The sequence below is a fragment of the Ovis canadensis genome, chromosome 3 (assembly GCF_042477335.2).
Source record: "Ovis canadensis isolate MfBH-ARS-UI-01 breed Bighorn chromosome 3, ARS-UI_OviCan_v2, whole genome shotgun sequence".
NCBI classification, from domain to species: domain Eukaryota; kingdom Metazoa; phylum Chordata; class Mammalia; order Artiodactyla; family Bovidae; genus Ovis; species Ovis canadensis.
Genome location: NC_091247.1, coordinates 169,517,844 through 169,542,991, shown reverse-complemented (window position 1 = coordinate 169,542,991; position 25,148 = coordinate 169,517,844). Strand labels below are relative to the sequence as shown.

The window sequence follows — 25,148 nt, the reverse complement described above, 5'->3', positions numbered from 1 at the left end:
ATCACATGCAGTAAGGAAGGAGTGTTCTATAAAACTTTTATTTATGTTAGATATAGATGTGTTTACCAGAAAATTACTAAAATGTAGAATACTCCAAAAATGCTTGAAAATGGCTGCTGTATAAAACAACATATAGGAAAAAAATTGTAAGTCAATAAGGACACTCTCATATAATGTGATTCTTTAATAACATGAACTCAAAATCAGGAGAGATTTGAAATGCTTTTGAAGTGCTTAAACATGAAGTCTCCTAGAAAACCTTGGATCACAGTTTTTATATACTTTCCCCATAAAATTTCCATACTCACAAATCAAAAATGCTTTACACATGATTTAGTGGATTCATAGACATGGCAAATTCAATCTAGAATTGTTTAGAAATCTTACTTTAAATATTTTTAAGCTCCCAAATTTTCCTTAGAAAATAATAAAATCTCCTTGTCCTTATGAGGAAGCAAAACTCTAGATCTAAATATTCTGAATGTGCTTATGTAAGTAAATACAAATTTTTATTCTAATCTAACACTGACTCAATGGACATGAGTTTGGGTAAACTCATGGAGTTGGTGATGGACAGGGAAGCCTGGCATGCTGCGGTTCATGGGGTCACAAAGAGTAGGACATGACTGAGCGACTGAACTGGACTGGACTGAATATTTACTGAATCCTAGACAGGTATATCAGAGAAGGCAATGGCACCCCACTCCAGTACTCTTGCCTGGAAAACCTCATGGACAAAGGAGACTGGTTAGCTGCAGTCTGCGGGGTAGCTGAGTCGGACTCGACTGAGCGACTTCACTTTCACTTTTCAGTTTCATGCATTGGAGAAGGAAATGGCAACCCACTCCAGTGTTCCTGCCTGGAGAATCCCAGGGATGGGGAAGCCTGGTGGGCTGCCATCTATGGGGTCGCACAGAGTTGGACACAACTGAAGTGACTTAGCAGCAGCAGCAGCAGACAGGTATATGGAATGGTTCAAGGAACAGAATGACATAATCCTAATACAGAGAACTTTGAATTCTAATGGACAGACAAGGAGAGAAGCACGGAGGGTCCACTGGGAAGAAATGAGGAGCTGGTACTTTTTGACATCAAGGGAATCAAAAGGAGTTGAACAAGAAGGAAAATGAGAGACTGCTATAGTCACATGAAAAATAAAAGCAAAAATGGCAGGGGAGAGTAAGAAAAACAGCTAGTCTGAGCAAAGTTAGACAAATGACATAGAGCAATAAATGGAATCAGTAGAAAGAAAGAAAAGAGAATATGGAAGAAAGAAAATTACAAACTAGTCTAGAAGGAGGCAGCTGCTGGAAGCATTCCTTTAATAACTCATTCCAAAAGCTATTTAAACATCATCTATGAGGCATATATTGATTTCATATTGGCACTGGGGAGAGTCCCATGTGGGAAAATAATGACAACTTTTCTATGCAGGGCAAAAGAGACTGGCAAGGACCCAACACCATTCCGTTGGGCCACTGGGCTGGGTCATATTATCAGAGGAAAAATTCATCTCCTTTTGTTTTTTTCAGATTCCATCTGTCCATTTCAAAGCTCCTCTTCCTCTATCACCTTTCATTACTATCACTTTTCTACCTTGAGATAAACTTTTTCAGCAATAAAAAATAAAACCGTGTTGACTGAGTTCATCCTGCTGGGTCTAACAGACGTCCCTGAACTCCAGGTGATGGTTTTCATCTTTCTGCTCCTCACCTATTTACTCAGCATCATTGGAAATCTGACAATCCTCATCCTCACCTTGCTGGACTCTCATCTTCAGACCCCCATGTATTTCTTTCTCCGAAACTTCTCCTTCTTAGAAATTTCCTTCACAAGCATCTTCATTCCCAGGGTCCTGATCAGCATCACAACAGGGAACAAGAGTATCAGCTTTGCTGGCTGCTTTGCTCAATATTTCTTTGCCATATTCCCGGGGGCCACGGAGTTTTACCTTCTGGCTGCCATGTCCTATGACCGCTATGTGGCCATATGCAAACCCCTGCATTACACAACCATTATGAGTGGCAAAGTCTGCACCCAACTTGTTCTCTGCTCTTGGCTGGCTGGGTTAATGGTTATTATACCACCAATCACTCTGATGAGTCAGCAGGACTTTTGTGAATCCAATAGGCTGAATCATTATTTCTGTGACTATGAGCCCCTTCGGGAACTCTCATGTTCAAACACAAACCTTATAGAGAAAGTTGTCTTCCTTGTGGCATCGGTGACCCTGGTGGCCACTCTGGTGCTAGTCACTCTCTCCTACACGTCCATCATCAGGACTATTCTGAAACTCCCCTCTGCCCATCAAAGGATAAAAGCCTTTTCCACTTGTTCTTCCCACTTGATTGTCATTTCTCTCTCTTATGGAAGCTGCTTCTTCATTTATGTTAAGCCCACAGCAAAAGAAGTGGACACATTCAACAAAGGAGTAGCTCTACTCAGTACCTCAGCTGCACCTTTGCTAAATCCCTTCATTTACACCCTAAGGAATCAACAGGTAAAACAAGCCTTCAAAGATACAGTCCGGAAGCTCATGAGTCTTAAAGACTTTCAAGATTAAAGCCTTTATGGATGAGTCCTTACAATGTACCAAACTCTCTGCCAATTACTAGGCTTCCAATATACAGTTAAACTTCAGGCCAGTGAGAAAGACTGGAAATACATAAATTATAACCTGTAAGTGTTCATATAAAAAAACAATTAGGCTTTATCAATGAAAAAGCAGTTCCACCTGAATTAGTGAGTCAATAAATGTTTTCAGAGGGAGTGCCATTTAAACTCAGTGCCATTAAACTCAATCTTAACAAGTAGGAATAGGTCAAGCAAGTAAAAATAAGAGGAAGAAACTTGAGTAGAAAGAATATTGTTGGTAAGAATACTAAATTTCAGTCCTACAAGACTGAGCAAACGTTGTCATTCATTTCAGTGAAATAAAAAGGAGAAGGACAGAGTTGAGGAGATAATATTTTTTAGTTTTGAATTAAGTTAAATCAGTTAAATCACTTAAGTTTAAGTGCTCATAATGTCAAGTCATTTGGATTTGGGACAAGATTTTCTCTCAAAAAAGAATTCACCTGCAATGTAGGAGACAGGAGTTCAGGAAGATCTTCCCTGGGTCAGGAAGATCCCCTGGAGAAGGGAATAGCCTGAAGAATTCCATGAACAGAGGAACCTGGCAGGTTATAGTCCATGGGATCGCAAAGAGTTGTACATGACTAAGAGACTAACACTTTTATTTCTATTTTTTATGGATTTAGCAATCCATAGCTATTGAAATAGAAATTAATGTGAAAATTGAGGGTGTCATGAATAAAAGAAGGTGAGCAGAAGAGGCAGAGAAGATGATAAGAAGTCAATAGAGGAGTTCCCTGGTGATCCAATGGTTAAGAATCCACCTGCCAGTGCAGGGGACAAAGTTTCAACCCCTGGGCCAGGAATATCCCACATAAACCCATGTACCGCAACTACTGAGCCCACTTGCCTAGAGCCAGTGCTCTGCAACAGAAACCACCACAATGAAGAGTAGCCCCCACTTTCAGCAACTAGAAAAAGCCTGAGCAGCAACAAGGACCCAGCACAGCCAAAAATGAAAATTTTAAATAAAAAAAAGAAGTCAATATATCTGTGGACTTCATGGGAAGAGAATGTTTCAAGAAATATAGATAACTGGTAATGTGAGATGCTTTAGAACCCAATTAATATGAAGAATGACATTATGACAATTAGGGTGTTCTTATTGATCATAACCATTTTCAAAAATGTGGAATTTGAGGATAGGACAGGAATAAGCCTGACTGTAGTGGGATACCGGTGGGTAAAACCTAAAAATTTAGGAATTGTAAAATGGAATGTCAAGAGTGGAGAAATGAAAATAAAAACAACCTCCAAATTGTGTTCCCTATCATTTGTCACTACTAGTATCTATGATTTCACAGTACATAGTATATCACAGTATACATCATAAAAATGGTTATATTAAACTACATTCTCTTCTTATCTGTAAGATTGCAAAATTCAGAGTTAATATTTTTGACCACAGTTCCATCTACAATATCGACCAGCAATAGGTGTTCAATAATTCATTGTTGAATGGATAAATGAATAATGGATGAGTAGATGGGTGGGTGGATGAACAAATGAATGAGGGAGCCCAGAACAGAATCTTTGTAAGTGAAGAACCTCAAAACTTTTAGAGTTTATATACTGAGAGCAATGAATTAGCAAGGCATGCCTCATATGAATGACTTAGATCTGCCTGGAAATTCCTCTCTGTTTTACAAATGAGGGAATGGAAGATCAAAGAGGTGAAATAAGTTGTGCAGGGTCACACAGCTGAGTGCCTGCATTAGAATTAAATACTAAATACGTCTGGTGCCAGAGTCCAACTGCTGAACTTCTGGATAGTACAACCTCAACCCGCTCTAACTAAAGTCCACTCTTCTAAGTGTTTCTAAGTATTTTAAGTAGCCTTGGATTTCGGCTTTCTCCAAGCTTTCAACAAGCTTTCACTAGAAGCCTTTAGGAGGTGAATCTCTTTAGGAAGTTGAAAGCTTGCAAAAGCCTATATTATCCCACCTATGGCTCCTGACCTCTCTTAAGAAGCTTCTCCTTTCCACATCCATATCTCTTCTGAAGAACATGGATCTTCTATTATCCTCTTTAAGAGGGATCAACTTTTCATCCACAGAGTGCAACTCAACTCAGTTCAAGATGCTGAAGAAACTTCAGAGCTGATGTTTGAAAGACAGAATTGTGGTGCTTGAAAGCAACTTTTCATGAAAATAAGGTGTATTTGAACATGTAACAATTGATATATACAAAATAGAGGTTTTGCTTTCTTTGTGCCTTTCATGGGGTAGCAGGTGTGAACTTTCAAAAAGGACCAAATACTGATATCTGTAAGAACAGATATCTCAGGAATTCCATGATGGTCCAGAGGTTAGGGCTTAACAATCTCACTGCCATAGCCCAGGGTTCAATCCCTGTTTGGGGAACGAAGATCGTGCAAGCCACATGGTATAGCTAAAAAAGAAAACAAACAAACAAACAAAAAAGCACATATATCTGCTTTTAGAGAACTCCTATAGAATTCCATTCCAATCAGCTATACCCAATACAAAATTTAAAAATTAAAGTTTGGGAAAAGAAAGAATTCGATTCCATTATTTAAAATGGGTTTTCTGTCAACCAGCCCCAGCCCCAGTAACTAGACTAGCTTTTCTACAACTATCTTAAGACAACTTGTCAGCTGCTTTAATTGACAAAAGTTATTTTCAAATCTCATTCTAAAAGAATATTCAAAAGAATATTCTAAATGTATGTTTCAAAGTATGCTGTTAAAAAATTGGGGTTTTCTGCTTGAAATTTTTTCTATACTAGACCATTTGATGACTAAATTTGACCCCCTTGATAGAAAACAGATCAGTGGATTCTTAAGAATTGAGGAAGAGTTTATTGCACAGGGTTTGGAGGTGGAGTGATTGAAGAACTGCCCTACACTTTGACTATGATGGTGACTGCATTTGTCAAGTTTTGGAGTTTTACTGAATGTAAATTCTACTTTAAATAAACATGACTTTTTTTTCCTTCTTTTTTTAATTAATTTAGTTATTTTAATTGGAGGCTAATTACTTCACACACTGTGAGTTATGCATAAGTCTTTCCTCACCAAGACTGATCTGACCACTGTCGTCTGTGCTGCATCTAAACTCCTGTGGCATGGCACCATATGCCATCAACCACTCGCTAGTCAGTTAATTGTACAAGATCTATTCTATTACAGTGGGGAGCAGCAGTTGTCTTCACTAGAATAAAATTTCATTCAGGATATGAATTTCTTTTCCTAGTTCAACATTTTCATCCATCCACATTATGTGTTTTATTTACCATAATGTTATCCCATAATGTCTCTTATAAACATAGAGAAAGGATTGATATACACACACTACTATATTATAAATTAAATATATATAATATACTATATTATATATTAAATATATATATTACATATTAAATAGATAACTAATAAGGACTTACTATATAGCCAAGGGAATTCTATTCAATACTCTGTAATGGCCTATATGGGAAAAGAATCAAAAAAAGAGTGAATATATGTATATGTGTAACTGATTCACTTTGCTGTACACCTGAAACTAATACAGCATTGTAAATTAACTGTATGCCAAAAAAAATTTTTTTAATAAAAAAATTTTTAAGAAGTAATATTTATTTATTTATTGAATGTATTACCTTCTAGCTTGATCACCCATCATTTATCAACATAGTTTCTATACCTAACTGCAAATTCCTAAAAGGAGGACATAATTAGCTCATGTCTATACCTAGGTCATTCTCCTCCAGCCAAGTTCTCTCAAAAGAAGGTACAGACTGGAGAAAAATAAAGTCTATCATATCTATTGTAAAATTATCTCTTTGTCTAGTCTGCAACATCAGGATGATCCACAAATAAATATCCTTTCCCTTGAAGTTCTAGGCTAGATTGCATTAATCCCTTCTGCAAATCTTAATGTTAAGGTTCTGCTACTCCATCTCTCTTGCCTTTTCCTTATATACCTACTGTTATGGTTATTGCCCTCTGATATTCTCTGAGGCCTATGTTTGTCTTTCCTAAAGAGCTCTACCTGCTGTAATGCTGTATCTCATTAGCATTCTCAGAAATACGTATATGCCACACTCATCCATTCCTTCTCTCCATCAAAAGCCAGACTGGGAACAGGGGGAGAAGTTGCTCCCACAAGTAGCTAAGGTAACTCTCAACTGTCAAGAAGCAACCCCAGTTAGAAACATTCCTCACACTAAGCACAAGTGGAAAATTAACATTATATAACAGATTTTGGCCAAAGCAAATTATTGGTCTTATTCCTTTGACCAATCCAATCTGAAAATCCTTTTCTAAAGGAAATTTGAATTTTAAGCCCTTGGGGAGCCACATGACAATTATCATATCTGTGTAAAGGTTTAAAAATCGAGTCAGTAAATACGTGGAGGAGGGGTTTTCAAGCCCTATAGAAGAAAGAGAAGGACACAGGGCCTCCAGTCTTCCTTCTGAGAATAGTTTTCAGGACACAGAAGACTGAAGGGAAGGGAAAGAAACTAATGGGGAAAACGCTAAGCCCCCCACAGGATTCATGTTACTTGACCAAGGTAGGCTCACCACAGCAACAGAAGGCTGATGCTCTGCTACTGTTTTGTTCCTCGGGAGATATATGACATGGTGTTATGAACATTAAGCAAGTTATTAAGGTACATTCTCTAGCATTATACATAACATAATGAAGACGTGTTTAGAATTATACCCAGCATATGGTAAATGGCTCAAAAAACAAATTCCTCAGTCTCTCTGGGCTTCGTCCCCAATCCCTTATTAAAAGTTCAGTTCCAGAGTTCTCAATGAACAGGGTTCATTAGCATGCTCTGAATGTGGGCCTCCTGGGATCTTTTCTTTCCTCAACTGATTGTTCTGAGGCCTCCCCTGAATAGAACATGTAAAATATTCTTCTATCTAGTATAAAGTCAGAGACAGCACATATTCAGGCTCAGAAGGGTCAGAACAGAGGAAATCAGACTCTGAAGGGAGGGTGTTTTCTACTATCACTCACTATGATAAATGTGTTTAACTTAAATAAATCATATCTCAAAGGATTACTTACTGGCCAGGGTGCATTTTAAATTAATGCAGAAATAAAAAGTAGTGAATGACAGCTAAACTGATAGATAGAAAAGAAGTAGCATTTTTCCTAAGAAAGTTTCATAGGTTTGTGAATTTTTGTGAATAATTAGGTTAATAAGTAGTTGTGGGAAGTGAAACAAGTTCAATTTTATTCTACCTTTCCTCTACATCTGACTTCTAAATTGTGATTCATCGCATGGACATGTATGGGTAAAATCCTACAGGACCACCCTGAAAGTCAAGTGTAAGTATATTCTCAGCTTATATCAGTGTTCCTTGTTCATGACTATAGAGCATAAAATAATATTACTATGATTTTTTTAATTAAAAAGCAACTTATGCTTGCTTTGTTGCATTCATATAATGTAGGTAAGTATAAAGTAAAAGGACTCAGCTCCCCTTATGTCCCCACTTCTTCATCTAACTCCATAAAAATAATACTGATAGCAATTTTTCCAGATCTATAAGACCATGCACATAAAAATATAATTTTAGAGCATAAGATATATATTTTTTAGACCAAATGGGATAATTTATACACAGTTATTCAACAGCTTCCTTTATTCATATAACAATATACCAAATATGTCCTTCCAAGTGAGTTCACATAAATCTTTGCCATTTATTTTATTTATTTAATGCATTTTATAGTTTTGAGGCACCAAAATTACTTAGTCACTTTCCTATTGATGGAAATTTTCATTGTTTCCAAGTTTTTATGTTTACAGACAAGGTTGTAATGAATAGCTTTGTAAAATTATTGAAGCGGAATTATTATAGAATTTGTGTGGAATATGAATATAAAGGTTTGAATGATAACACACAGTTGTTCACCAAAGACCAGAAATTAATGACCAGGAAGTTCAAGAGCCTGGACGTTCAGGCACTGGATGATGTGGCCATGTTCCATACATCCTTGTGATTAGGATATTCTTAAGGACAATGGCAGAGATGGCTCCCCGGTGATCCAGAGAGGCCAGGGATATAGGGAGGTGGGGTTAGGATTTCTCTGTTTTAAGGATCTTAAAAGATCAGAACAGGAAGATGCCTAAAGGATTCTAGAAATTTGAAGGTTCTTTCTTAGGACAAATGCTGAGCTTTTGTAAAAGTATATTATGACCAAATAATCTGGTAGTCCCTTTCCTGGTTCTGTGTTAAAGCTATACCTGTATCCCAAGCGAAGTGACTCAGCCCATCTAGGAGGCTTAGAGGACCTAGGATGGAAGAGTCTGGGTGCACAGGAACACCACTCCCTTAGTGTCAGTGGTCAGAGGAGCCTGGTGAGTTACAGTACGCAGGGTCGCAAGAGTCAGACATGACTTAGTGACTAAACCACCACCACCAAGTGTCGATGGTAAGAATTTTAAGTAGTTCCTGAAAGCCCCTCCTGAAGTTATTTGGTGTCTGAGATTTGCCTTTCCATCGCTGACAACTCAGTATTGTGAAAACTAAGCAAGAGAGAGAGTCAAACGGACTTTATATACATTTATTGTTGTTGTTTAGTTGCTAAGTCCGGTCTGACTCTGTGACCCCATGGACTGTAGCCCCCCAGGCTTCTCTGTCCATGGTATCTCCCAGACAAGAATACTGGAGTGGGTTGCCATTTTCTACTCCAGGGGATCTTCCCGACCCAGGGATTGAAACAGAGTGCCTTTGTGTCTCCTGCATTGGCAGGTGGATTCTTTACCACTGTGTCACCTGAGAAGTCCTTATATACATTTTAAAATTATTGTATTCCCCTCACCCACAATAACAAATAAGGGAAATATAGACTCTTATTATTTGGTGGTAGAAAAACACCAAATGTGAACAAGGAAAATTTCAAAATACAACCTTGCTGATAAAGGTTGGGCTCTCAGCTCTTAGAGGAAAGACCAGATAACACACATGACTCCTTGACTTTCATCAGTGAAAAAGAGACAGGAAACAGTAAAGTAAATTTATAGGCTCAAGAGACTTTACCTTAGACTGACTCTTAAATGCTCCTATTTGTTCTTAGATTTAAAAAAGCTAGGAAAAATGTACAGTTTATATAGCAAACTGCCAAAGATAAAAGGCTAAATGAAGAGCAAAATAAGGAGTAGAGACAAAAGGAACTATTTTTTTCACTTATTGAACAATTATGTATTTATTATGCTGTGTGCTTTTGCCAGTGTTATTGGGGGGTAAAAGAATACCAAAAAAGAATATTATTTATGAAAGAGCCTACTTTAATACCAACACTACAATCATTCAATAAGTGTTGGTTCTCCTGCTCTTCCTCTGCTATTAAGGAACTTAAAATCTGTTTTTGGAAAAGTGACATATACCCATAAAACAGAGAATGGATAATGCCCCAAATAGAATGCATCATTTACGTTAATTCTTATCTTAGAATCAGACAGCTCTCTGTATTTATCCTGTGCCACAGACATTCAGATATTCATTTTGATATAAAATTTCCACACAGAATGTGGCCCGCATGGAAAGCAGTATGGCTATTTCTAACAAAACTAAAAATAGAATTATAATATGATCCAGCAAAATATGCTTCTGGATATATATCCAGAAGAAATGAAAGTAGAATCTTGAAGATATATTTGGATACCCATGATTATAGCAGCTTTATTCACAATAATCAAGAAATGGAAACAACCAATCAGCAGATGAATGGGTAGATAAAATATGACATTTACATACAGTGGAATATTATTCGATCTTTAAAAGGAAGGAAATCCTGTCACGTGGATTATTAACCTTGAGAACATTACACTAAGTGAAATAAACCAGTCACAAAAACACATACATACATACACAGTGTATGATTCCACTTATATGAGATGTCTAAAGTAGTCAAAATCATAAAAACAGAAAGTAGAATGGTGGCTGCCAGGAGCAGCAGTTGACCAGGAGTATGGAGAATTGTTCAACAGGCATAGCACTTCAGCTTTACAAGATGGAAAAGTTCTGGAGATCTGTTGCACAACAATGTGGATATGCTTAACATCGAACTCCACACTTTGGCTGATTCGTGTTGATGTTTGGCAGAAATCAACAAAATTCTGTAAAGCAATTATCCTGCAATTAAAAAATAAATGTATTTTTAGAAAAGAAAAAAAAAGGTTAAGATGGTAAATTTTATCTCGTGTTTTTTACCACAATTTTTTAAAATTCCATAAAACATCTCACAAATGCTAATTACACTTTGCACAGATTATCTTACTCAGATAATGTACTTAGCAACTGGACTTAACTCACTGACTTTCCTACCCATTTGCACAGGAGATCTGCTGGAAGTGAAGGAAGAGGCCAGCTCTCACAGAGGCCTATAACTTCTATAGCCTTATGGCTACAGAAAGAGAGAAACTATTTGCTTGAGCCATATATTGCCAGGGTCAATGCAAGGACTATAATTTTCCTTTTGAATATGAGTGGCTAACCCATTCCAGTATCCTTGCTGGGAAATCCCATGGACAGAGGAGCCTGGCAGGCTACAGTCCACGGGGTTACAAAGAGTCGGACATGACTTAGCTACTAAACAACAGTGGTCTATAAACACAGTTTTCTCAATTGACTTCTAACAGAAAAAATGAAGTTATAAAACTGCCACTTTGTATAAAATAATATTTTTAAGATAGTAATTAATGCATTCTATTCAGTCATTAACCATTTTCTGTTTTTTAATTTATTTTTGTTTTTGGCTGCGTTGGGGCTTCATTGCTATGCATGGGCTTTCTCTAGTTTCAGCAAGCAGAGGCTACTCTCTAGTTGCAGTGTACAGGCTTCTCATTGTAATGACTTCTCTTGTTGCAGAGCACAGGCTCTAGGGCACGCAGGCTCAATAGTTGCAGCCTACAGGCCTAGTCACCCTACGGCGTGTGGAATCCTCCTGGATCAGGTATCAAACCCATGTCCCTCACACTGGTAGGTGGATGCTTAACCCCTGGACCACCAGAGAAGTCCCAACCATTATCTATCTCATGTGTACATTACATCTCTCCAAAAACTGAATGTAAGTTCTTTAAGAGCAGAGGAAAGGCAAGAGAACCAACATTTATTTCAAAAGTAAATATCTTAAAACACCAAACAAAAAAAAATCTATCAAAGAGCTTGGAAATTTAAAGAAGTTTTAATCACAAGGTAGAAATATGCTGATATAATTTTAACATATTAAGTTTAGTTAGAGGGGAGAATATCTAAAAGAAATATGCCAAAGCTAATGATATGGAGATGAAAATGAAATAAGAATTCAGGCCTACAAATATCCACTTGAGGGGTAGCATGAGACAGGCGTAAGACAGTACCATTTCACTGATGTGGAAACTAAAGCAGGCTAACCACATGTATGTGTGTTTGGGAGAAAGAAGTGCCAAAGTGAGAGATACATCATTAGCATCTGAAGAAAGGAGGAAAAATCAGGGAGAAACCACTAGTTAAAGGCAGAAATTTAAAAGATACTAGAAGAAAAAAATCAAATTTCTCAATAAGGTTCACAACTTTTGGTTTCAGTTATGTTTTTCTAGCCAGAGTAAAATTACATGTTTATTAATAAACATGGATATGGAAGAAAATGATAGCAGGTATCTGATTGGAGAGATACCATCTGTTCCTCTGCTAAAACCACCTAAGACAGGATAACTGGGACCTGAGGGAAAGCTGACACCAGCAGCAAAGATTGTGAGACTGGTGACATCAGTTACAATGGTCCACAAATTTATAACGTCAAAGAAAAGTTGGGGCATCTTTGGTTACCATAGTTATAATGGCATTGCTGATTCTATTCTAAAGACTCCTCAACTATAGCTAACGAGTTAGCATTTCTTCTCACATTGAGACCAAGAGAGTTATGGATGTGAAATTTCACTGCCAAATTAGCAGAAATAAAGAAAGATCAGAAGTAAAGTTAACATTGAAAATGAAAATAAAAATAGTAAATATAGAAAATGATAGCTTAGGCATTGGTTTAGAAGGTAGGCTAGGGAAGTACATGAAAAGTTGAAAAGGATCATGGAGAAAACCCTCATACATGGAAATTTAAGAAAATAATCCTCGGGACTTCCCTGGCAGTCCAGTGGTCAAGACTCTGCACTTCTACTGCAGGGGGCAAGGGTTCCATCCTTCATTAGGGAACTACAATTAATTAATCAGTGAATAAATTAATTAAAATTGAAAGCTTATCCCCAGCTTTCATTCAAGAAACATGAATGAAATGAAAGGCAACCAACCAGAATGGTAGATAATATTTGGAAACCATGCATCTGATAAAGGGTTAATAAATCATAAGGAACTCACACAACTCAATAGCAAAGTAAAACAAAACAAAACAAAAACCAATAAATTGATTTTTTTTAAAAGGAATTCTTGTGAATAGTCAACTTCTGTCCAATAGAAAAACTCATTTAAATCAAAATGACAGAAAAAAAAAAAAGGCATTTGAACCAATTCAACAAGAAAAGCTTAGGCTCTCCCAAAGGTTTTTGAGCTCCTCTTCCATTCTCACCACTGTTTCTTTCCTTTGTAGGCAGCAAAGGGTAGCAATGAAAAACCAAACCTATATAACAGAATTCATTCTGCTGGGACTAACAGACATCCCAGAGCTTCAATCTGTAATCTTCATACTTCTCTTCCTCACCTATGTATTCAGCATTATTGGAAACCTGACGATCATCACCCTCACACTACTGGACTCCCACCTCCACACGCCCATGTATTTCTTCCTCTGGAACTTCTCCTTCTTAGAAATTTCCTTTACAACCACTTTTACTCCTAGGCTACTGTTCAGCATATCAACTGGGAACAAGAGCATCAGCTTTGCTGGCTGCCTCACTCAGTATTTCTTTGTGATATTCTTTGGGGCCACAGAGTTTTACCTTCTGGCTGCCATGTCCTATGACCGCTATGTGGCCATATGCAAACCCCTGCATTACATGACCCTCATGAACAGCAGAGTCTGCATCCAGCTAGTCCTCTGCTCTTGGCTGGCTGGATTTCTCATCATCCTATCCCCAATCATCATGACCAGTCAACTGGACTTCTGTGCCTCCAACAAGCTGAATCATTATTTTTGTGACTATGGACCCCTCATAGAAATATCTTGCTCAGACACAAGACTCCTGGAGCTGGTTGACTTCATCTTAGCAGTTGTGACGTTGGTGCTCACCCTGATGCTGGTGATTCTCTCCTACACAAACATCATCCAGACTGTTCTAAAGATCCCCTCAGCTCAGCAAAGGAAGAAAGCCTTTTCCACATGCTCATCCCACATGATTGTCATCACCCTCTCTTATGGCAGCTGCATCTTCATGTACATAAAACCCTCAGCAAAAGAAGGAGTTGCCTTCAATAAGGGAGTCGCTGTGCTCAATACCTCAATTGCCCCTTTATTGAACCCATTCATTTATACTCTGAGGAATGAACAAGTAAAACAAGCCTTCAAAAATGTGGCCAGAAAGATTGTGAGTCTTTAGTGAATGTAAAGACCTCAAACTTAAAACACAATCTGAATAATATTTATGAAGTTCTTCTCAAGGATAACTTCTTCAACCCTCTTCTTATTAAAGCAGTATCTCAGGGGACTTCCCTGGTGGTCCATCGCTAAGACTCCACACTCCCAAAGCAGGGGGCTTGGGTTCAATTTCTGGTCAGGGAACTACTTCTCACATGCCACAACTGAGACTCGAACTGGAACTAGACTCTGAGGTTTCTGATTCTGTATTAATAACACACCACAATCACATCATGCAGGGGTACCCATCTGAACTGCCACATCTCAATAAAATATTTTAGTTGTTGTTCAGTTGCTAAGTCATATCCAACTCTTTGTGACCCTATGGACTACAGCATGCCAGGCTCCTCTGTCCTCCACTATCTCCCAGAGTTTGCTCAAATTCAAGTCCACTGATTCAGTGATGCTGTGTAAACTATCTCATCCTCTACCACAGCCTTCTCCTTTTGTCTTTCAGTCAGGGTCTTTTCCAGTGAGTCAGCTCTTCCCATCAGGTGGCCAGAGTATTGGAGCTTCAGCTTCAGCATCAGTCTTCCAATAAATATTTGGGTTGATTTCCTTTAAGATTGACTGGTTTGACCTCCCTGCAGTTCAAGGGATTCTCAAGAGCCTTGTCCAGCACCACAGTTTGAAAGCATCAATTCTTCAGCACTCAGACTTCTTCATGGTCCAACTCACACATTCTTACAAGACTACTGGAAAAACCATAACTTTGAGTACATGGACTCTGGCAACAAAGTAATGTCTCTGCTTTTTAATACACTGTCTAGGTTGGTCGTGGCTTTTCTTTCAAGGAGCAAGTGTCTTTTAATTTCATGGCTGCAGTCACCATCCACAGTGATTTTGGAGCCCAAGTTTGAAGCTATCACTGTTTCCACTTTTTCCCCATCTATTTTCCATGAAGTGATGGGACCAGGTGCCATGATCTTAGTTTCTTGAATGTTGAATTTGAAGCCAGCTTTTTTACTCTCCTCTTTCCACATTCATCAAGAAGCTCTTTAGCTCCTCTTCACTTTCTGCCATTAGAGTGGTATCATCTGCATATCCAAAGTTGTTGATACTTCTCCCAGCAATCTTGATTCCAGTTTATGATTTACCGGCCTGGCATTTCACATGATTTCATGTGGCTCAGCTGATAAAGAATCTGCATCTGCCTGCAATGCGGGAGACCTGGGTTTGATCCCTGGGTTGGGAAAATCCCTTGGAGAAGGGAAAGGCTACCCACTCCAGTATTTGGCCTGGAGAATTCCATGGACTGTATAATCCATGGGGTCACAAAGAGTTGGACATGACTGAGCGACTTTCACCTTCACTCTGCATATAAGCTAAACAAAGTGAAGAGTCATGTCCAGCTCTTTGGGACCCCATGGACTGCATACTGCCAGCCTCCTCTGTCCATGGAATTCTCCAGGCAAGAATACTGGAATGGGTATCTGTTCCCTTCTCCAGGGAATCTTACCAACCCAGGGATCAAATCCAGGTCTCCCACATTACAGGCAGATTCTTTACCATCTGAGCCACCAGGGAAGCACAAGTTAAATAAGCAGGGTGATACTATACAGCATTGACATACTTACACATTTCACAATTTTGAGCCAGTCAGTTTTTCCGTGTCCAGCCCTAACTGTTGCTTCTGGCCCTGCATACAGGTTTCTTAAGAGACAGATAAGGCGGTCTGGTAGTCCCATATTTTAAGAATTCTCCACTGTTTGTTGTGATCCACACAGTCAAAGGCTTTAGCATAGTCAATGAGGCAGATGTAGATATTTTTCTAGAAATCCCTTGCTTTCTCTATGATCCATCAGATGTTGGCAATTTGATCTCTGGTTCCTCTACCTTTTCTAAATCCAGTTTGTGCATTTGAAGCTTCTCAGTTCACGTACTGCTGAAGCCTAGCTTGAAGGATTTTGAGCATTACCTTGCTAGCATGTGAAATGAGCACAGTTGTGCAGTAGTTTGAACATTCTTTGGCATTGCCCTTCTTTGTGATTGAAACGACAACTCACCTTTTCCAGTCCTGTGGCCACTGCTGAGTTTTCTAAATTTGCTGATATATTGAACTGCCACATCTGAATAAAATATTTTAGTATTATAGTAGGATTTAAAGCCAATTAACAACTTCCATGGTGGTCCAATGTTTAAGAGCCACCATCACCTGCCAATGCAGGGAACATGGGTTTAACCCTGGTCCAGGAAGATCCCACATACTTCAGGGCAACTAAGTACATGAGCCACAGTTACTGAGCCCACACTTTACAGCCAGGGAGCCACAAAGAGAGAAGCCTGCATATTACAGCTAAAGAGTAGCCCCCACCTACCACAACCAGAGGAAACCTACCACAGACCAAAGACCCAGCACAGCCAAATATAAATAAATAACACATTTTAAAATGATTTAAAAACTGATCAACTAACTCAACATTTATAGATGCTTGTGAATGGACCGGCCAAGACTGTAAGAATGACAAAGTTGTCTTCAGTTCCTTCCAACATACTCATCAGTTCAGCTCAGTTCAGTTGCTCAGTCGTGTCTGACTCTTTGCCACCCCATGAACCACAGCGTGTCAGGCTTCCCTGTCCATCACCAACTCCTGGAGTCCACCCAAACCCATGTCCATTGAGTCAGTAATGCCATCCAACCATCTCATTCTCTGTCGTCCCCTTCTCCTCCTGCCCTCCATCTTTCCCAACATCAGAGTCTTTTCAAATGAGTCAGCTCTTTGCATCAGGTGGCTAAAGTATTGGAGTTTCAGCTTCAACATCAGTCCTACCAATGAACACTCAGGACTGATTTCCTTTAGGATGGACTGGCCAGATCTCCTTGCAGTCCAAGGGACTCTCAAGAGTCTTCTCCAACACCACAGTTCAAAAGCATCAATTCTTCCTTGCTCAGCTTTTTTTTAATTTAATTAATTTATTTCTTTTACTTTACAGAATTGTATTGGTTTTGCCATACATTGATTTGAATCCATCATGCTCTCACATCCATACATAACTAGATGGACCTTTGTTGGCCAAGTAATGTCTCTGCTTTTTAATATGCTGTCTAGGCAGGTCATAACTTTCCTTCCAAGGAGTAAGTGTCTTTTAATTTCATGGCTGCAATCACCATCTGCAGTGACACTGGAGCCCAGAAAAATAAAGTCAGCCACTCTTCCCACTGTTTCTCCATCTGTTTGCCATGAAGTGATGGGACTGGATGCCGTGATCTTAGCTGTCTCAATGTTGAACTTTAAGCCAACTTTTTCACTCTCTTCTTTCACTTTCATCAGAGGCTCTTTAGTTCTTCTTCACTTTCTGCATATTGTGTCATCTGCATATCTGAAGTTATTGATATTTCTCCCAGCAATCTTGATTCCAGCTTGTGCTTCTTCCAGCCCAGCGTTTCTCATGATGTACTCTGCATAGAAGTTAAATAAGCAGGGTGACAATATACAGCCTTGACATACTCCTTTTCCTATTTGGAACCAGTCTGTTGTTCCATGTCCAGTTCTAACTGTTGCTTCCTTATCTGCATACAGGTTTCTCAAGAGGCAGGTCAGGTGGTCTGGTATTCCCATCCCTTTCAGAATTTTCCACAGTTTATTGTGATCCACACAGTCAAAGGCTTTGGCATAGTCAATAAAGCAGAAATAGATGTTTTTCTGGAACTCCCCTGCTTTTTCGATGATCCAGCAAATGTTGGCAATTTGATCTCTGGTTCCTCTGCCTTTTCTAAAACCAGCTTGAATATCTGGAAGTTCACAGTTCACATTTTGCTGAAGTCTGGCTTGGAGAATTTTGAGCATTACTTTACTAATGTGTGAGATGAGTGCAACTGTGTGGTAGTTTGAGCATTCTTTGGTATTGCCTTTCTTTGGGATTGGAATGAAAACTGACCTTTTCCAGTCCTGTGGCCACTGCTGAGTTTTCCAAATTTGCTGGCATATTGAGTGCAGCACTTTCACAGCATCATCTTTCAGGATTTGAAATAGCTCAACTGGAATTCCATCACCTCTACTAGCTTTGTTCGTAGCGATGCTTCCTAAGGCCCACCTGACTTCACATTCCAGGATGTCTAGCTCTAGGTGAGTGATCATACCATCGTGATTATCTTGGTCATGAAGATCTTTTTTGTACACGTCTTCTATCTATTCCTGATACCTCTTCTTAATATCTTCTGCTTCTGTTAGGTCCCTACCATTTCTGTCCTTTATTGAGCCCATCCCTGCATGAAATGTTCCCTTGGTATCTCTAATTTTCTTGACGAGATCTCTAGTCTTTCCCATTCTATTGTTTTCCTCTATTTTTTTGCATTGATGGCTGAGGAAGGCTTTCTTATCTTTCCTTGCTATTCTTTGGAATTCTGCAACATACTCATCAGTTCTCAAAAATATTTATCAACACTTGTTACCAACTACTGATACATTGTTAACAAATGACAGGTGTACATATTCTTTTAGGTGAAGTTTTAGGTAAATGTCCTTTTCTCTGGGGATTTTTCACAAATTGTCCTGCTTACAACTGTGGCCAAAACAACCACACCCAAACCTCATTAGTAAGTTCTGAGCACCGATTCCCCTGAGCACCATTTGTTGTTTCCCATAATTGATCCTCTGGGTCCACAATAATAGAGTGAGTATATAAAGCAAATGTCCCATTTTGATTGAGTGGGACCTGTTCAGAAGCCCTCTTGCATGACCTAAAACTTCAGAACCTTAGGTTCCAGTGGGGAAATCATGTCCTGTGGCACAAGAGGAAGCTTCCAGCCACATCACAGACTCTCTCTAACCCTTCTGATACATGGTTTGGATGTTGACTAATCAACAGAAATTTGTCCTTGGATAGCTATGATTTAGAATTGTTATAGCTGAAGGGGCAGATATGTTGGAAAAGGCCAGGCAGAAATGAAGATGAGTCAAGAAAAGAAATTTTTATGAAAACTTAGTCCTGTGATTATTTCTACAGTGTTGCCTCCACATTTTGCTACAAGTCTGAACTCTTCATGAAATATAGGACATTCAGGTTTGTACACTTCCTGCTTTCTTTTTGAAGGATCATCACCTGAGGTGCTTGTGTTGTCCCTGGACCAGCGAGTTCCTGAGGCCACTTCCCAGATAACAAGTTATTGTACTGACAAAGAGGGAGTTGCAGATCACAGCTTCCTTTGCCAGGCCCCAGAAATGACCTAAGACCAAGGCTTCTGAATCACTGGGCAAATTCTCTACTGCCCTTGGGAACTCCTTTTGGCTCATTCTGAGAAAATAACAGGTTCAGAAATCTTTCTTTAATGAGGCTAAAGGATAGTTGTGTGTGTGTGTGTGTGTGTGTGTGTGTGTGTGTGTGTTAGTTGCTCTGCTGCTGCTGCTGCTGCTGCTAAGTTGCCTCAGTCGTGTCTGACTCTGTGTGACCCCATAGACGGCAGCCCACTAGGCTCCTCTGTCCCTGGGATTCTCCAGGCAAGAACACTGGAATGGGTTGCCATTTCCTTCTCCAATGCATGAAAGTGAAAAGTGAAAGTGAAGTCACTCAGTCGTGTCTGACTCTTAGCGACCCCATGGACTGCAGCCCGCCTGCTCAGTCATGTCCAATTCTTTGCAACCCCATGGACTGTAGTCTGCCAGGCTCCTCTGTCCAAGGAATTCTCCAGGCAAGAATACTGGATAAGTTAGCCATTGCCTTCTCCAAGGTTTCTTCCCAACCCAGAGCTCAAACCCAGGTCTCCTGTATTGCAGGTGGATTTTTTACTGTCTGAGCCACCAGGGAAGCCAAAAGTATATTTCTCCTCCCCCAAAGAAAATAGAACTATTTGCAAATACAGACTGCCTGGGTGGGAGTGGAAGCAAGGAAATGGGGGGAACAGATAGGCAGCAGGTCTCTTTGGCAATAATTCTCCAAACTTTTTAAATCATACATCTAGTCTGTAAATATTTTGAAATGAAGTTGAGGATATAGTCCCAATATATGTGTATATTAATTTATTTTAAAACTATTTATATGTACTTCTATATAAGCATATAGATTATGCTTTATAGCAATTAAAAAACAGAAATTTTTAAAGAGCTAAAAATAAATAAAATACTTCATCAACTTCAAAACACACATTTTAGCATCTCTGAAACTGAGAAACGTCTTATGATCAATAGTAATTTAGCATAGTGTCATAGTCTAGTCGGTATCATCTTTTCTTCCTTAAAGGCACATAAAACAATGCTGTATGGAACACTTGATTGTATCTTAGATTTCAAGAAATAAGGTGTAACTAGAAGACTGACATATCTCTGTCACATACCCCAGTAAATCCTCTGGTTCACCCCATGATGTGAATGTTTCCCACATTTAGAAACCAGTGACAGAGATCATGGAGTTCCTGAGTCATTGACCTCAAATTAAAAGGAGTGAGAGAAAATAATTCAACAGAACTTCATAGATTTCTTCAGGGGGAAATCTCCTGGATCATCATAGATCTGATCCTGGAGAGGCAACATTCAAGTGGCTTCCACATTGTCTTTAGATTCTCCTCATGGCTGTAGGTGAATAGTTAATTTCTGTGGAGTTTACCTTCTTTATCAAAAAATGGGTGCAACAACCCTCATAGTATTTTATTTCTTGTCAGTACCATCCCAGCAATCTATAGATATACCTATCAATGTCAAACACCAGAGATCAGTGTGAGAAAGGGGTCTGAGCACCTGAACAGACATTTTTCCAAAGAATATATAAAAATGGCCAACAAGTACATGAAAAGATGCCAACAGCACTAAACCTTAAAGAAATGTTAATCAAAACTTCAATGAGAGATCATCTTATATTTGTCAGAACGTCCATTATCAAAAAGACAAGAGAGAACAAGTGTTGGCAAGGATGTGGAGAAAAGAGAACCCTGTACACTGTTACTGGCAATGTAACTGGTACAGCCACTATGAAAAACAGTATAGAGGTTCCTCAATAAATTAAAAATAGAGCTAACATATGATCCAGCAATCCCACTTAAGGGGCTTGTAGCCAAAGGAATCAAAATCACTAACTCTAAAAGATACCTGCACTCTTATGTTCATAGCAGGATTATTAACAATAGCCAAGGCACCTAAGCGTCCATCAACAGATGAGCGGATAAAGAAAATGTGGTCCATATATAAGTTATTTTATGCATATTTAATTCTCAAAAAAGAAGGATATTCTGCCATTTGCAGTAACATAGATGATTTGGAGGATATTATGCTAAGTGAAATAAGCCAGACAAAGACAAATACTATAGGGAATACTTATACAAATACTTCTGAGGAACCTAAATTAAAAGTCCAACTCACAGAAACAGATTGTTGATTGCCTGTGGAAGGTAGAAGAGTTAGGCATAAGCTGATAAGAGATTTAATTGTAAGATGAATATGGTCTGAGTATTTAATGTATAACATGGTGACTATAGTTGATAATGCTATAGTATATAATTGAAATTTTAAGAGAATAGAACTTACACATCCTCACAAAAGGAAAAAAAGTGTTAATATGTGAAATAGAGGGTATGCTAATAAATTGGATAGGGGGAATCCTTTCACGAAACATACATGTATCAAATCATAACCTTGGACACTTTAGAAAGTGAAACTGAAAAGTTCTCAGTCGTGTCTGACTCTTTGTGACACTATGGACTATACAGTCCATGGCATTCTCAAGGCAGAATACTGGAGTGGGTATCCATTCCCTTCTCCAGGGGATCTTCCCAACCCAAGGATCAAACCCAGGTCTCCCACATTGCAGGCAGATTCCCAACTGAGCTATCAGGGAATCCGTTTAAATACCTTACAATTTTGTTTGTCAATTGCACCTCAATAAACCTGGGTGAGAGAAGAAAGTGGTCTGATGAAAAACGAAGAAGACATTCCCCATCTTTAATGTCCAGATGCAATGTCAAGCAATTTTTAAAAAAGATTCAATGTAAGTGAAAATGGCCTCGTATTACAAAACTGCATGCTACATATGTGATGAAGTAGGAGGTTTTTTTGCCAATACAGATCTGAGAAGGTGCGTACCTATACTGAGTAAAAAGGGAAGGTAAGTGATGAGATACACAGATGAACAAAAAGGTCCCTGAGCTCAGGTGTTTGTGGTCTTGCAAGGAAAACAGGCTCTATCCTTTATAACAGACCCTATGGAAATATACCAGGCAAGTGCTCAGTCACTAAGTCGTGTTCAGCTCTTTGCAACCCCATGGACTTCAGCCTACCAGGCTCCCCTGTCCGTGGGATTTTCCAGGCAAGAATACTGGAGTGGGTTGCCATTTCCTCCTCCAGGGGATCTTCCTGACCCAGGGATCAAACCCACATCTCCTGTGTCTCTTGCATTGGCCGGGGGATTCTTTACCACATGCTATTTGGGAAGCACCATATCAGGCACAGACTATAAATTATGGGAAACGGGAGGAAGCAGTGAATTCAGCCTAGGGCTTACAGGGAAGGCTTCAAATAAGAGGTCTTAAAGGGACTTCCCCAGTGGTCCAGTGGTTAGGACTCAGGTTCCACTGTGGTGGACATGGGTTCCATCCTTGATTCAGGAACTAGAATCCCACATAAACATTTAGCACAGTGTGGGCAAAAATAAATAAAACTTTTCTAAAATAAGAAGTCTTAAGCTAGATCTTAAAGGATGAATAGGTGTTTGCCAATTCTAAAAAGGCCTGGGAGAACAGCAGAGAATTCTTGTTTTGTTTATTTGCTTATCTATTTAATATATTAATATAATAATAATAATTGCTTTTTGAATATTCACCATGTGGCAATCACCGTTAAAATCTTTACAAGCATTATGTCATTTCATCATCACAAATATCCTGTTACTAGTCCCACTTTACAAAAGATTACTTAATGAGTTTCTTGCATGGACATGCTATGATTATTTCACCAAAACTTAACCTCTGTTCACTGATGCCAAATGGAAACATGGAGATAGAGTTTTGGGTGAAGTAGAAAGAGTAGCTTTTATTGCTTTGCCAGTAGGCTTTGCCCTCAAGACTGTGTGACTCACCCTGGAGAGGGTAGTGAGGAGTAGGGTGTGATCAGCTCATGGACAGTTCTGGGATTGGCCAGCATCAAGTTGCAGTTCTGTGTATTATCAGTCTTCTAATTTCAACCAGTCTAGGGTCTATGTGTTTGTTGTCAGCAGTTTTCACCTGGAGGGAGTCTGCTTCCTGTAAAAATAAGAAAGTGTGTCAAACCTTTATCTATATCTTTCAGGGAACTGTGAGTTTGGAAATTCAGCTATGTGGCAGAATTATTGTCTAAATTGTTACCAGTTCCCCAGACCAATAGCTACTCTTCGTTTCTACATCTTCTCGTTTTCCAATCATTAACTCTTGAGTCAACATTTTACTTGAGAAGACAAGGACGCAGAGGCTTGTACACAGTTTCACTATTATATCATCTTCATTAAATGGAGGACTGTGCTTCCCAGAATGCCCTCACCTGTATGGGCCCCCTACCTATAGGGTCAGCCAGAAGAACTAGCAAGAGGTGTGAAAATAGGAAGTGATGCTGCATCACACTGCAAGTTGTTTTGTAGTCAGATGAGGTGATGGACAGAGGAAGCTGTGATCAGTGGGATTAAACGCATCTTAGTTCTTCTGTTCTTAGCAGAGGATTCTGTATAGACTTTCTCAGAAGAAATAAAAGGAAGAAATGAAAGAAAAGAGGGAGGGAAGATGGGAGTGAGAGAGGACAATCACTGACATCCAATAATTCTTTCAGGATTCTAAAGAAGGTGACATTTTTGACTAGGGAAGGGCCTCTAGAAGCTTCTGCTCTACTTCCCTCAATCCATTGAAAGGCCTATCTGATGCTTCTATCTGCCCAAGATTGCTAACGTCTGATGTCTCTATCTGCCCTGGATTGCTAATGTCTGATGTCTCTATCGGCCCGGGCTTGCATGTTTCTGGAAAGGACATGAAATCTACAATGGCCAATCAGACCTTGGTGACTGAGTTCTTCCTCCAAGGCCTGACAGACACCAAAGAGCTTCAGGTGGCAGTTTTCCTGCTCCTGCTGCTTGCCTACCTCGTGACTGTCTCTGGAAACCTGGCCATCATCAGCCTGACCTTGCTGGACACCCGCCTGCAGACCCCTATGTACTTCTTCCTCCGGAATCTGTCCTGCTTAGAAATTTGGTTCCAGACTGTCATCGTGCCCAAGATGCTGCTCAACATTGCCACGGGAACTAAGACCATTAGCTTTGCTGGCTGCATCGCCCAGGACTTTTTCCACATCTTCCTGGGGGCCACGGAGTTCTTCCTCCTCACAGCCATGGCCTATGACCGGTACATCGCCATCTGCCGGCCGCTCCGCTACCCCATCCTCATGAGCAGCGGAGTCTGCACACGGCTCATCCTCACCTGCTGGCTGGCAGGATTCTCCCTCATCATCATTCCTCTCGTCTTCACCAGTCAGCTTCCATTCTGTGACACCCACATCAACCACTTCTTCTGTGACTATACACCTCTAATGGAGGTGGTCTGCAGTGGGCCAGAGGTGCTGGAGATGGTGGATTTTACCCTGGCCTTGGTGGCACTGCTCAGCACACTGGTGCTGATCTCCATGTCCTATGTCCAGATTATCCGGACAATTATCCGGATCCCCTCTGTCCAGGAGAGGAAAAAGGCTTTCTCCACCTGTTCCTCCCACATCATTGTGGTCACCATGTGCTACGGCACCTGCTTCTTCATGTACGTAAAGCCTTCTCCAGGCAAAGGGGTTGATCTCAACAAAGGAGTATCTCTGATCAATACAGTTATTGCCCCTCTCCTGAACCCCTTCATCTATACTCTCAGGAACCAGCAAGTGAAGCAAGTGGTAAAAGACTTGGTCAGAAAAATGACTGGGCTCCAGAATAAGTAGCAGCTCTGCAAGGCACCTTCCAGGGTGTGTATAAGGAGTCGAGGCTCACTCACTCCAATTGCTTCTTCCTCCACAACCACCCTCAGATTCACTCTACCTCTATATTTCA

At 39.6% G+C, this 25,148-nt stretch overlaps 2 protein-coding genes and 1 long non-coding RNA gene across 3 annotated transcripts in view; 2 read left to right on the top strand and 1 right to left on the bottom strand.

The window, feature by feature from the left end:
- Positions 1 to 1,166: 1,166 nt before the first annotated feature.
- Positions 1,167 to 2,563, top strand: LOC138436364 (olfactory receptor 2AP1). The gene is made up of 2 exons (XM_069581972.1): positions 1,167 to 1,179; positions 1,617 to 2,563. Exons 1-2 carry the CDS (start codon positions 1,167 to 1,169, stop codon positions 2,561 to 2,563), a joined length of 960 nt encoding a protein of 319 aa, XP_069438073.1.
- A 7,229-nt stretch (positions 2,564 to 9,792) lies between these two features.
- LOC138437552 (uncharacterized) overlaps positions 9,793 to 25,148 on the bottom strand; it is a 93,242-nt gene continuing 77,886 nt past the window's right edge. The window contains exons 4-5 of the long non-coding RNA XR_011256022.1: positions 23,178 to 23,340; positions 9,793 to 10,750 (exon numbers count right to left, since the gene is read on the bottom strand). This is a non-coding gene — a long non-coding RNA (uncharacterized lncRNA). The remainder of the gene's footprint in view (positions 10,751 to 23,177; positions 23,341 to 25,148) is intronic.
- LOC138438249 (olfactory receptor 6C4-like) lies at positions 13,210 to 14,139 on the top strand. Its single transcript, XM_069586424.1, has one exon. The coding sequence runs from the start codon at positions 13,210 to 13,212 to the stop codon at positions 14,137 to 14,139; it is 930 nt and encodes a 309-aa protein (XP_069442525.1).

Coding starts and splice junctions, on each gene's coding strand:
- LOC138438249 (XM_069586424.1), top strand. CDS start 13,210: ATGAAAAACCAAACCTATATAACAGAATTCATTCTGCTGGGACTAACA.